Source organism: Meleagris gallopavo, chromosome 29 (genome assembly GCF_905368555.1).
Source record: "Meleagris gallopavo chromosome 29, MGAL_WU_HG_1.1, whole genome shotgun sequence".
NCBI lineage: Eukaryota > Metazoa > Chordata > Aves > Galliformes > Phasianidae > Meleagris > Meleagris gallopavo.
Window position 1 is genome coordinate 3,231,782 of NC_139432.1, and position 12,711 is coordinate 3,244,492.

Below are 12,711 nucleotides of genomic sequence, written 5' to 3' on the forward strand. Positions count from 1 at the left end.
TTTTGTTCCCATATATACATATATATATAATATGTTACATATATATATATATATTTATTTATTTAGCACTACTTACTTTATATTTAAAAAGGAACTTTTGAGCTCCAGGTATACAAGGATGTGTTGGAGAAAGGGAAGGGCTGTGAAAAGGGAACTGGGGGGCTGCTGTCAATGCCAGTTTGACCTTTATATAATGTATAGATGTCAATAGCAGTTTCAGAATGGTGTTGTAGATTTCCAAATCCAACTCCTGATGAAGTAAGCAAGGGATTCCTTCAGAAAGTGAATTTCTGGGGGCAGTGTGTAGGTAATGAGTTCATAGAGCTCAGGCTGTGCACATCCCTGAGGTGTGGATGCCCCACAGAACCCTTCTTGGTCCAGGGAGGGCCATGCTGAGCACCAGAAGTGACACACGGCAGAACTGACTGCATCAGCTGTGTTATGCAGATGCTTTCAAAGGGCAGAGTGACAGCAGCAGGACACAAAGTCTTGAGCCCAGAAAGCAGCAGCCAGGGATTCAGGATGAGTACACGATGCTATTTTACCCCCTCTACCTGCACCCCAGCCATGTCCTGGAAGCACAGAAGCACATGTCTGATCCTCAACGAGGCCAAGGAAGTATTTTTTTCAGCTCTCATTATAGCAAACCCAAACTCATTGCACTCTCAAAGTGTTCCTGATAGAAATCAAAAACGTTTGTTGCTTTTTTTTTTTTCTTTTTTCCTCTTGTGCTTCATTAACAGAGCAGAAATCAATTGTTCCTGGGGGCTGCAGCCTGAACTGTTCCTGCTTGCTGTGCTGTGAGCAGGCAAGCAGCTACAGGACGTAGAAGAATGTGTTTGTAGTTAAGGAATCTGAACGTCCCTGGGATTCTTTTCTTACTGCTGTCAGGCTGCCCTTGCTGAGGTTTTGTGCCAGAGGCAAAGTGCAGCTTCTCATTTTCACCTTCAGTTTTGCTTGCTGCTTCTCCCAGCGGGTGATACAGATAAATGTTCAGACAGTTTATAAGAGGGCATCGTTCAAGTGCTTAGAGAAACCTTAAGAAAACTTTTACATCTTTTTCTTGACAATACATTGTTGTGAATGCGCTCCTTGATCACTTTTGGAAATGCTCTCTGTGCAGAAATTAACACAAACTGAGCTTTTATAGACAAAGTTATGCCATTCTGACACACATTTGAATAGGGTAAGAATCACAGAATGGTTGGGTTGGAGGGGACCTCAAGGATCATCAAATTCCAACCCCCTGCCACACGCAGGGCCACCAACCTCCCCATTTCATAGCAGCCCAGGCTGCCCAGGGCCCCATCCAACCCGGCCTTGAACACCTCCAGGGATGGACGGGGCATCCACAGCCTCTCTGGGCAGCTGTTCCAGCACCTCACCACCCTCATAGTAAAGAACTTCCCCTGAGGAGCAGTTAGCAGTGCTCACTGATGATGGGCTCTCCCATTCATCCCTTGGCTGTGTTCTGTTGTGCCAAGTGTTGTCCTATAGCACTTGGAAGAAGGTTGCTGAGCTGGTGGTGTTCCTGTCTGACAAAACACACAGTTTGGTTCCCATCATCTTTACTTTTAAAACAATTAAAGAAACAAAAGGAATCACACAGCTCTATTATAAGACTTGCAAGTAGAGCACAAGAGATCATCACACACAATTTCAAGCCTAACTCATTAAGCACCGTAGCCCAGCTTGTTTTCAAAGAAAGATAAAACCAAAAGCTAGAAATCCTGTGTGGAAGATACCCAAGCTGGTGTCTGTCATTTCTTCAGTATGCATTTCCCTCAGTGGGTGTTCCCATGGTCCTCCAACACAATATTCCTCCCTGCTGCATGCATCTGGAATCCAAAAACATTGATTTGGAACTGAGAAAAATTACAGTTGGAAAAAGCTTTGCAATGCCTCAGAATTTGGGTTTGTGGCGCCTGTGAGACCGTCACTATTCACATCACAATTGCTTTGGGTAGAAGAGGCGTTCTTAATTGAAAGAAACGCAGTTGTGCTGCTGCAGCCCATGGAATGGAGCAGTGAGGCTGAAGCTCCCCCAGCTCAGCACACAAACGCCTCCGCTGTGCGTGTCTGGGGGTGTGGAAGGGCAAAGAGGTGAAATGCCTTCAGGTCATCACTGCTGTTTGGATGGATTATTTATCATCAGGGTCACCCCACAGGAGAGCACACCTCCGCTTCACGTTTGGTGACACCTGTTTTCTGTGCCAGGGCAGAATGGCTGGAATGGAATGCAAGCCTTAGGTAACGAGTTCCCTACAGGAACAGGGGGAAACCAGACAGCCCCAACTGCTCCCACCCCTGTCAGAGGCAGAGGAGAACTCAGAGGCTGCTATTGACATTCTGAGTAATGTTTCAAATTGCTTGAAGCTCGGTGAATCACTTTGGAATCTCTTCTACACGCATGGGGATGGATGAGACAGACCTTGCAGGAAGATGCATAAGTGTCCTTCACTGCTCTGAGTGCACATTTGCTTTCAGTAGCTGTGATGAGCTCAGCACAGGGTCTGATCTCACTGAAAGGCTCTTCCTGATTGATGTATTTAGCCTGATAGCATCTGTAAACACCACAGAAATATTTGTGGCCTTGAGATGCAGAAATCACCCAACTGTCCTCATTAGCATCTCAATTCTGCAAGGAAAAAGAATATCAAAAGATTTTGGAACATGATGCATTAATAACACTTAGGCATAGCTGCCTTGGGCATAAGGGCATCATCTCTATCTTTTTCTTAGTTGCGTCATGCACAGAAATCAGCCTGGCCACATTCTTGTGTTTAAAATAATCTCGTGTGCTGCACCCAAGCCTTGTGCAAAACACCAGCAGAAGGAGCAGCGTGCAGTGATCCCACAGTGCATGTATTGAAAATAAGGGAGAAAAAAAAAAAAAAGGGAGAGCACCTCAGAAAGCAGCACCTGGCTGCTTGCCCCGACAGCCACACTCCTCAGAGCTGATTTCTGTTAAATAAAGCAACTTCTCATTTTGGAAGGAAGCTCTTTCCTGTTTCTTTCGGTGCGTTTGTGACACAAGATGCCAGATCCCAAAAACTGCAGAGAAAGTGGGGCTGCAGTGCAAACTGCTCCCATCAACCCGCACTGCTGCCAGACACAACCCAACAACACGGGGAGTTTTTAGGTGGAAGTTGTAGAGTCCTGTCAACCAAGCCACCCCCACGCACCCGTTCTATTTCACACTGACAAAAGCTGAGATGAATGAGTTGCTGTCTGGCCCTTCCCACTTTGGACAGCCATTGGCTGGCTTGGTTCTAAAAAGGATTTAAAAAAGGGGAATGATTTGCCTGTGCTTGGGAACTGAGGCTGTCAGGGTGCTGAGGAGCCGACCTGTGAGCTGCCACCATGCAGATCTCCTGGGCTGTGTGCTCTGTCTGCGTCCTCATCCAAATCGCATCCCGGGCAGCTGGAGGGTGGCAAGTGTTCAAAAATGATGCGACAGAAATCATCCCTGAGATCACCGAAAATACAGAGACCCCCATGGAGCAGATTTACAGCAACAACAACACGATGAACCAGGCAAAGCACGGGGGAAGGCATATACAGCAAACTCCGGACCCTAATGGTAAGACAAATCACGTTAGATTGCTGTTTTGGACCCTAAAGGTTTGCAAGAGATTAGGTGTTATCAGAACCTGGTTTTTTTAGTCAAATAGGTGTGGAAGGGAATTAAAGATTGAGGAGGAATCGGGGTGGTGGGGTCTGAGACCTCCAGTAGAAGTGGTGCTCAGCTGAGTGAGCTGTGCTGCTTCGTGTCCTTTGCTAACAGTGGATTTTCGGCTGGGTTGCAGGAGGCAACAGGAGTTAGAGCACTTCCAAGAGGAATTCATGCCCAAGTGAATGGGAGAGGACCCCCTTTGCCAGAGGTTTGGAAGTAGGTTGGCTGCTTAATAGATTTACTGCGTTTGGGCAAATGTGTGATGTTCACAATGATGCAAAACAGCTTTGGGAGGACGGATGGAAGGCAGAGAGAGCGAAGGAGTTTTAGAGGGAGCACTTCTGGAAACAGGGCAAACTCAGTCCTTCAGACCTGCATTTGGCTGCCAAATGCACATAGCAGCTCACCCAAAGCTCACTCCATCACAGGGGTCGGAAGGGACATCTGGAGGTTAAAATCAGATATTAAAAGAAAATACCTAATGATATTTTTGAGTGCTGCTTCGTAGAGGTCTGAAATTCCCCAAAGGGAGCACTGTGCTTCCTGCAGGCAGCCCCACATCCCCAACTCAAGGCAGGTTGGTTCACTTACATCTGCAAATCCTCATTTGGAGCCTCTGACTGCTCTGATGTCCATTAGGGTCCATCCCACTGAAATGTGCACGGGGTTTGGGGTGAAAAGGGGGGAGTAAAGGGTATTTACTGGACACGTATCAGGGTACGCAATAGTCTTGTATACTTATTTTTGTGTTTTTGACATAAGGAATGAAAATGCTGATCCAAAAGCAGCCAGACCTTCCAGGGTTACATGAGGTTGCAGAGCAGCATCAATAATTTTGCAGTCTGTGCACTCTGTGCACATGCAGGGCAGGTGACATATGCACAGAAAGGACTGGCAGACTCAGGCTTCCATTTGTAAGCTGAGGATTTCCATCACAAGTCGTGCTCATGACTCAAAATTATACCTTCTCCCTAAGAGAAGAACATTACCGTGTGTTCCTCTAGATGGAGTTGTTTGATAAACATCTTCAAAAATCAAATTCTGTGTGTTGCAAGCAGGTCAAATAGCAGAGCATCCCAAGTGGCAAAAGAGGCACGTTTGGAAAAGGACAATTCCTACATGAGAAAGTTTGTCTAAATCCTGAATGCTAAAGGATTTCTATTTCCCAATGTTTCATTTATCTATAGTTATCCAATGGGAAAAAAATAAGGGGGAAAATACCCCACAAAGTTCCTAATCATCTCAAAGGTGCCTCTGAAAGGAGAAGATTTGGGATTACCACAGAAAGCAGTAAATTTAGAGAACATTATGACTGAAATTCCATAGCACTGCTAATTTCCCTCACCTGGAATGTTAGCTCAGAGGCACTTAAGGAAAACTTCCCTTCTGCAGAAGAGTTTAAATCTGGAGGGAACCTCTGAGGTCAATAGAGTTGAACCAGAGTATTGGGGAAGGCTTTGTCCATGGTAAATGAAGCCAGTGGAACTCCCTGTAGAGTAAGCACTGGTGTTGGGCAGCCCCTGAGCTCAGTGCTCACCAGCACAGCCCTGTGTGGGGTTTGCCTTGTGGGGGGGGCAGGCGTGGATTCATCAACCTATTCATGGTGGTTCAAGAGTCTCGCAACTAGAGCAGCTTTGGTGTCTTTGGAGACCTCAAACCCATCATTCGAGGTGACTGAATTACAATCTGCTTGGGTTGGAAGGGGCCTTACAGCCCATCCAGTTCCAACCTTTTTGCCATGGGCTGGGTGCCCCCCAGCAGCAGCTCGGGCAGCCCACTGCCCATCCATGGCCATGGGATCTGCAGGGATGGGGCACCCACCACTCTGGGCAGCAGTGCCAGCATCTCATAACCCTCTGAGCAAAGAATTTCCTCCTCTCATCTGATTTAAATCTCCCCTCTTTTAGTTTTCCCAAAAACCATTCCCCCTTGCCCTATCACTATCAGGACAAAAGGACTATCAGTATAAAAATCACTCTCCATCTTTTTTATGAGCCCCCTTTAAGTACTGGAAGGCCACAATGACATCTCCCCACAGCTTTCTCTTCTCCAAGCCAACTCTCAACCTGACTCCATAGGAGAGGTTCTCCAACCTCTGAGCATCCTCACAACCACCTCCAGACCCTCTCCAACATCTCCACATCCTTCTCAACGCTGAGGGCTCAGAGCTGATGGCTTCCTTGTGGATGGGAAGGCAGCAGTCACACGTTAACACCCTTCTCCTTTGCAGATGTCTCCGACTTCAGCTGCAGAGAGATGCGCATCACCCGCTACGTGACGGAGGGGCCGTGCCGCAGCCTGAAGCCCGTGAAGGAGCTGGTTTGCTCGGGGCAGTGCGTCCCATCCCACCTCCTGCCCAACTCCATCGGCAGAGGGAAGTGGTGGAGGCAGAACTCCCCGGATTATCGCTGCATCCCAGCTCACACCCGCACGCAGCGCATCCAGATGGCGTGTCCTGATGATGAGACTCGGACTTACAAATTCCGAGCTGTCACAGCCTGCAAGTGCAAGCGATACACTCGATACCACAACCAGTCCGAGCTGAAGGACTTTGGGAAGGAGCCCGCCAGGCAGCAGAAGAACAAGAAGTCACGTCTGTCCCGAGCCAGGAGCAGCAAACCGAACCAGCATGAGCTGGAAAACGCCTATTAGGAGGTCGTGCCAAGTGATGCAGCCCAGCAGCTCTGGATATTTTATACCATACACAACGGCACGCACAGGCTGAGCACGAGGGTCTGACTGCAGGTGGTTCCAATTCCTTCTGCTACGCTGGGTCTAAGGCTCACATAGTCAAAATCCATCAGATGATAGCGGTTATGGTCTGATAAGAGAATGAGATAAACCGAGCTGGTGGGAGCAGCAGCTACATTCAGTTTGAGAGGAGGGGACACCCTGGGGGTCAGCATGAGGCCACCTGGTTTGTACAAGGAGAGGGAGGCGAGGCTGTTAGGGTACAGTCACATCACACCTGGTTAGGAGTCGTTCTGCTGGCTGGACATGGAAGGAATGCCACATCCCTTTCCCTTCTCTGAATCCCATGGTGCAGGACAAGTGAGGTGGGGCAATGCAGTCCCACTGGGTTGGGAATGTTGGGGATGGGGAGGCTGGGGCTGGGTCTCAGCTGGAGCCAGGCTGCCAGAAGGGAACGTCTTCTGCCAGGTGTCCTCATGCCCCAGTGGTTTCCTTTGAGAAAGAAAACCAAAATATGACATTTGTGCTCTCATAAGTGTGACTGATCTGTGTCACACTTCTAATTAGAATGCTGTAGAGTCAACAGGTTCAGAACTGAGAGCTGACAACCAAACCATCCTATTCCTTTAGGAGCAAGGGTTTGGGTTAGGACCAGTTAAGCGAGTTCTCCTAAGGGAAGCAGTTTTATGAAATGGATGCTCCTCTCAAGAGAGATAACCTCACTGATGTTTGTCCTGTAAACAGCTGATGATGTGCACAATTTAGCATAAAAAAAATACTGATTAATCCTTATTTCCTAGTACACAACTGACTTTAGTATCAACCTAGATATCTCAATGTACATTTCCTATTCCGTAGCCTTTGAATTACTTGGCCATACACCTTGTAGAGCTAAGAGTGTGCAAGCCAAGTTCTGGGAGAAGGGTTCTGCGTGAGAAATGGGCCTCTGCTAATCTGAAAGTCATGAATTCCTTTAGAAAAGTCTTTGTCATGTGCAGCTCTGGTACATCTTTAGTTTGACAGCAACTGTACTTCTCAACATTCAGACTAAAGTTTGTGTTTTCCATTAAAGAATATTACTGGGAAGTGAATAGCCACACGCTGTACATATCCTGTAGAAGTGCTAGGCCTAGAATCAGATGAACACAACTTGGGATAAAGACGGTTCCTCTCTGTTCTTATTTTCTGTGTAGGGCTTATGCAGAGATCATATCAACCATGGCAATTTGCCATGTTGATTATAGATTTTGCAGTTATTTTATGTGGGACAAGAATCTAGAGAGAAAAGCTATTGTTTCAAAGAGTGAATTATGTATTTATTTTGTCTCAAAAATTATTTATGCAACATTTTCCCTTGTAGAGAATGAGAAGTTATACTGCTTGAAAAATCTTAGTCTGTTATTTTGAATTTTAAATACATTGGTAATAAAGTAGAAATAATGATTAATTATGGGAAGACTCGTTGATTTTCAGCTGCAGTATGGAGCTGTTTGCTGTAAAGGCAGTGAATTACAGAACTGGGGCTTGGCTCCAGCCTGGGACGTACATTTCTATGATGCAGAGCACCGAGATCCTTAATTTCCAATTAATAAATGACACTTCTCTAAGGGTACTCCATATTGGAGCTTCTCACTCCTGGGCATATTTCTCATGGAAATATCATCTTGGGCAGATGTGGAGCTCAGAGCCCCACGTCACCATTCTCATTTCTACTCCCCAGGTTGAAAGCATCTCAGCAGATTTCAGCTCCCCAGCTCCTCCCAGTAACACCAATTCACAGGTTCTCAACCTGGTAAACCCACTAAAAAACCCAAGAACGCCATTGACCTTCAATCAAGAACTCTTGATTGACATTTGATTAGAATCATAGAATCATAAAGGTTGGAAAAGACCTCTCAGATCCTCAAATCCCACCCCGACCCATCGCCACCATGCCCACTCACCATATCCCTCATTGCTTCACATTTCTCTCATTGAAGGACACCAGGCAAGAGCTGCAAAGCAGCAGCCAGTTTTTAAGATAATAATGTGGACCAATGCCCAAGGCAATTTAAAAGGTCACCTCCCTTAAAAAACAAAGCCCATGAACAGGTGCTGGTTGCAGGTTTTTCACAGATGAAGGATCTGCTGCAAGTGAGCCACCAGCATCTTTCTAAAGATCACCCCCACCCTCAAAAAAAAACAAACAAACAAAAAAAAAAAAAAACAAAAACAAAAACAAAAAAAAAACATAGAACCAAACCAAAAAAGGAAACCATCAAGAAAAGAAAAACACCAAAAACTTCCATGCATTCTCTTCTATCAGCTGTGCAGACTTATCCTGCTGATAAGCTGCCATTCAGACTTTTGCACTTTTCTGCCTTACAACTAGATCTCTATGCACTGGAAAAGCATTTACAAGGACACCTAGAACAGGACAGAAATACAGAGGTGCTTTAATTAACCCTGTCTGTGTTTGCTGCAAGCATTTCTTAGGGTCCCAGGGCTGAACACAGGCAATGCCACATCAACCAGAGATTTGAGAATGAGCATCTGCAAGAAATTTCCATTTGTCCTTCACACCAAATCTATGCACTCCCAGTTCCTCCCAAACAAAAGTATTCATAACATACCCAGAGGAAACCACTGGAAACAGCAATTTTATGGGCTAATCTTGAATTGTGTTCCTAGGTGCGTGGCGTCCATGGGACAAACTCAGAGTAACTCACCCTCCCAAGGGACTTTTGTAAGGCCCAAACACCAAACCTGTTATTATATTCAGTGAAAGATAACCTCACAGGCAGCTGAAATCCACCAAGTGCCAATGGTTCTGCTTGAGATTGGGCTCTATAATTACAAAGAGTGTCACTCCATCCATCCCAGACCCAGGCAGCATCTCATGCAAGAGCTCCACAGCAGTGCCCGAGGAAGTCAACCCTGAGAAATACAGGAGGAAAAGCAGAAGGAATAATCACATACTGCTTTAGCCACCTGGTATTAAGTTGTAAGTAGCTTGTTGCACTCAATGAGCAAAGTATATGGGAGTACAGAATGACTTTTCTGTAGTAAACAGGTCTTAAATTAATATGGAATGTACTTATACATAGCTTGAGTTTGGATTAAATGTAGTGTACACCTGAACAGACTGAAAACCCTGTGCTAGGCAGGTAGTGGGAGCCCACCTTTACCTAACCCACGTTTTTTTGGGAAAGCCAGCCCAGGTTGTGCCTTCATACAATCACAGAACAATTCAGGTTGGAAAAGACCTCTAAGATCCCCAAGTCCAACCCCAACCCAACCCCACTGACCATAACCCTCAGTGCCACATCTCCACAGTTCTTGAACACTCCCAATGATGGTGAGAATCCCTTTGTGCCATAAACAGCCATCCCAGGTGGGGCAGCTGCGGTGTGAATCACTTTTTGCCATGTCTTGGCAGTTCCAGATGGCATTTTCCTGCCACTTGGGTGCTCTCTATTGAAATTTTCTCTTTCTTAAGAATCTACGCAGCCCCCAGAATTGTTTTTTTGGTGCCTGACAGAGTAATGCCGTCATCTCCACCCCAAAGGGAAGGATCCCCAGCTCCTCGCTGAGCCACAAACCCAAATTCTTGCACCTCCTTGTTGAAGGCTTCCACATCAGACTGAGTTTCTGGTATCAGCCTTCAGGTTGAGCTTTTATTTCTCCACTGCCTTCCAGGCAACTTAAGATGTGCTCTCAGCCAAGGAATTAAAGTGTATTTATTTAGTGGTTATCAAGCCCCTAAATTGAACAGACATCTTTATCACGTTGCCAACAATTTAATGCTTGTGGCATGAGGTTAGTTCGATGTCTGAAAAAAAAGCTGCTCAGCTCTGACTAAATAAATAAGTGAGGTCATCCTTCATTCAGGCTACCAGATTCTTTGGTGCAAACACTTCCCTTATGAGAGACCTTGGGACATAGTGGCTCCTCTGAGACTATTTCCATCTGGATTAGATTCTCTAATCTCTTCTTCCTTCCTTCCTCCCATCTATTTCCTTCCCTTTCACTATAAAGTAGCCACTATTTAACACTAATGTTCCCAGTCTTTTAGAATGGGGTGGGTATTTTTTTAAAACCAGAAATAAGGCTTAATTTAAGGTAATTACTCTTCCATTTGGAGGGTTTTGCTATTTGCAGGGCCTTATTTTTTTTTCTTGTCAAACTAGCAGAAGTTAGTTCTAAAAGTGATCGTTTTCTGCTAAAATTGTTCTTCACTCCTTATGAATTTCTGGATGGCTGCAAACAAAAGTATTGCTCTCAGGAAATACTACCAAGGGGAGAAGGCAACAGCCTTCCAATGAAGGGAGGAATTGCATGTGGAATTTCAGCCTGTTCATCATTCACATGGGCCTCAGGATAAACTTGCCTTTAGATCAGTGGTGTGAAGGTCTTCCTATTGAAAAACAATGTTTTTCTAGAATGAGTTTTATTGTTTACATCCACAGTGTGGCATCAAGAGGTAGGAGGCTGTTATGAGGATTACTCTTTGCACTTGCAAGTGCCATAACAGCAGTGCTGTGAGGAGTGAAAGGTGTTAATGAATGCAAACATCCAATGGAGCACAGATCAGGGACAAGAACAGGTGACTAGGATAACTTCACTGGGAAAACTGGCATCATTTCAGAATTTGAGTGTCATCTCCTCAGACACATCCCTCCTTTTGAGCTGGAAATGCTGTTTGACCAGAATGGAAGGATTTCAGATAGTTTTCCATGATTTGGGGATGCTTGGAACCAAAGGACAGGCAACTGACTTCTGCACTGAGTAATCAACTCCATCCCCATTCAATGTACTCTTAAGCTACACAGCCCTCAAACATGTAATTCTGTCTTGGGCAGCAACAGTCACTCTGTTCACTGAACTACACCAGCATCATTTTCAAGCACACATTTCACCCAGACATTATACTTGATGGTTTGGATTTGCTCGTATTTCTCTGCAAACAGCAATGAGAATTTAACTTTTAATATAGAGATATGTAACATATTTTAATGTTACGTAGCAGGCAGATGGCCCAAAAGGAGGGGAGATTATGTGCTTGATATCTAAAGTGATGAGAAAGAAGGGGATAGATCCTTTAGCAGGACCTGTTGTGACAGGACAAGGGAAGGTGGTTTCCAACTAAAAGAAGGGGATTTAGATGGGATACAAGGGAAAAGTTTTCCCAGAAAGGTGATGGGTTCCCCATCCCTGGAGACACCCATAGTCAAGTGAATGAGACTCTGAGCACCAGATCAAACTGTGGGTGCTCCCATTCACTGCAAGGAGTGAGACCAGTTGGCCTTCAAGGATCCCTCCCAACTCAAAGCACTCTATGACACAATTCTATGAAAACCATCTGGGACATTTCATGTTATTTTAGTCATGGAGGAATTATTTTAGTTATTTTAGTCCTCTAGGAAAAACAACTGATGTGTGAAGCATCCACGGTAGGTAAATTATTCTAAATGAATACGTGCTAGAAGAAAGCCTGCAGGTACATTAGGAAAACATCCAGGCTACAAAGTTCTTCGTGTGCCCAGCGAAGGCAGCGAGGGCTGTGCAGTATAAATATAAAATAATAGCAGAAGGAAATTAAAACAAAACCAAACAAAAGCAAGTTGAACGTTCTGGAACTTCCAAGAAAAACCAAAGCCTCAGCCTGAGAGCAGCACGCGGTGCCCTGAGCAGTGAGGGCTGTGCAAGATTTAATTGCAGAGTGAGCAACGAGGTAGAGCCCATCCCAGCAAGGGAGAGGACAGAGTTAGCAGCTCTTTTTTCTCTTAGAACATCAATTTTTTTTTGCTATCTCACCTAGGATATGGCTTCTTATATAAATATATATAGCATAATGTTCTGCGTTTTCCGTTTTATTTTTGCCTTCAAAAATATTGGAAAGTGTTTTTAATGACTGTGGGAGTGATTAAGATGTGCATGTGTTCAAAAGGAGCCTCAGTGTGTGAGTGCTATGGGAAGTCTGGAACTGCTGCTCTGGGGCTGTTGCTCTGCTCTCCTCGCTGCACTCTATACCATCATTACTGATCCCAAAGGGCTCTTCCAATTACTAGAAGTTGACCACCGTATTGATTCCTGTAGAGTCCCCTACCCACGTAATCATCACTGCTGATGACATTCTCCACTCATGAGCTGTACCAACCCTCGGAGTAAAGACAGATGCAATCCCAGGACGATTAAACCAAACATCCTTTATTACCACTCGACCAGGAGTGTTCTACGGACAATGCTCAGAAATCTGCGGAGCTAACCACAGTTTCATGCCTATCGTAGTAGAATCCACTCCCCTCAAATACTTCGAAGCCTGATCCTCCCTCCTATCATCTTAACCATTAAGAAGCTATGGA

At 45.3% G+C, this 12,711-nt stretch overlaps 1 protein-coding gene across 1 annotated transcript; it reads left to right on the top strand.

The window, feature by feature from the left end:
• The first annotated feature begins 195 nt into the window (after window positions 1–195).
• On the top strand, window positions 196–7,813 carry SOST (sclerostin). Its single transcript, XM_010724556.4, has 2 exons — window positions 196–3,583; window positions 5,907–7,813. Exons 1-2 carry the CDS (start codon window positions 3,364–3,366, stop codon window positions 6,326–6,328), a joined length of 642 nt encoding a protein of 213 aa, XP_010722858.1. The 5' UTR covers window positions 196–3,363; the 3' UTR covers window positions 6,329–7,813.
• Window positions 7,814–12,711: the final 4,898 nt, after the last annotated feature.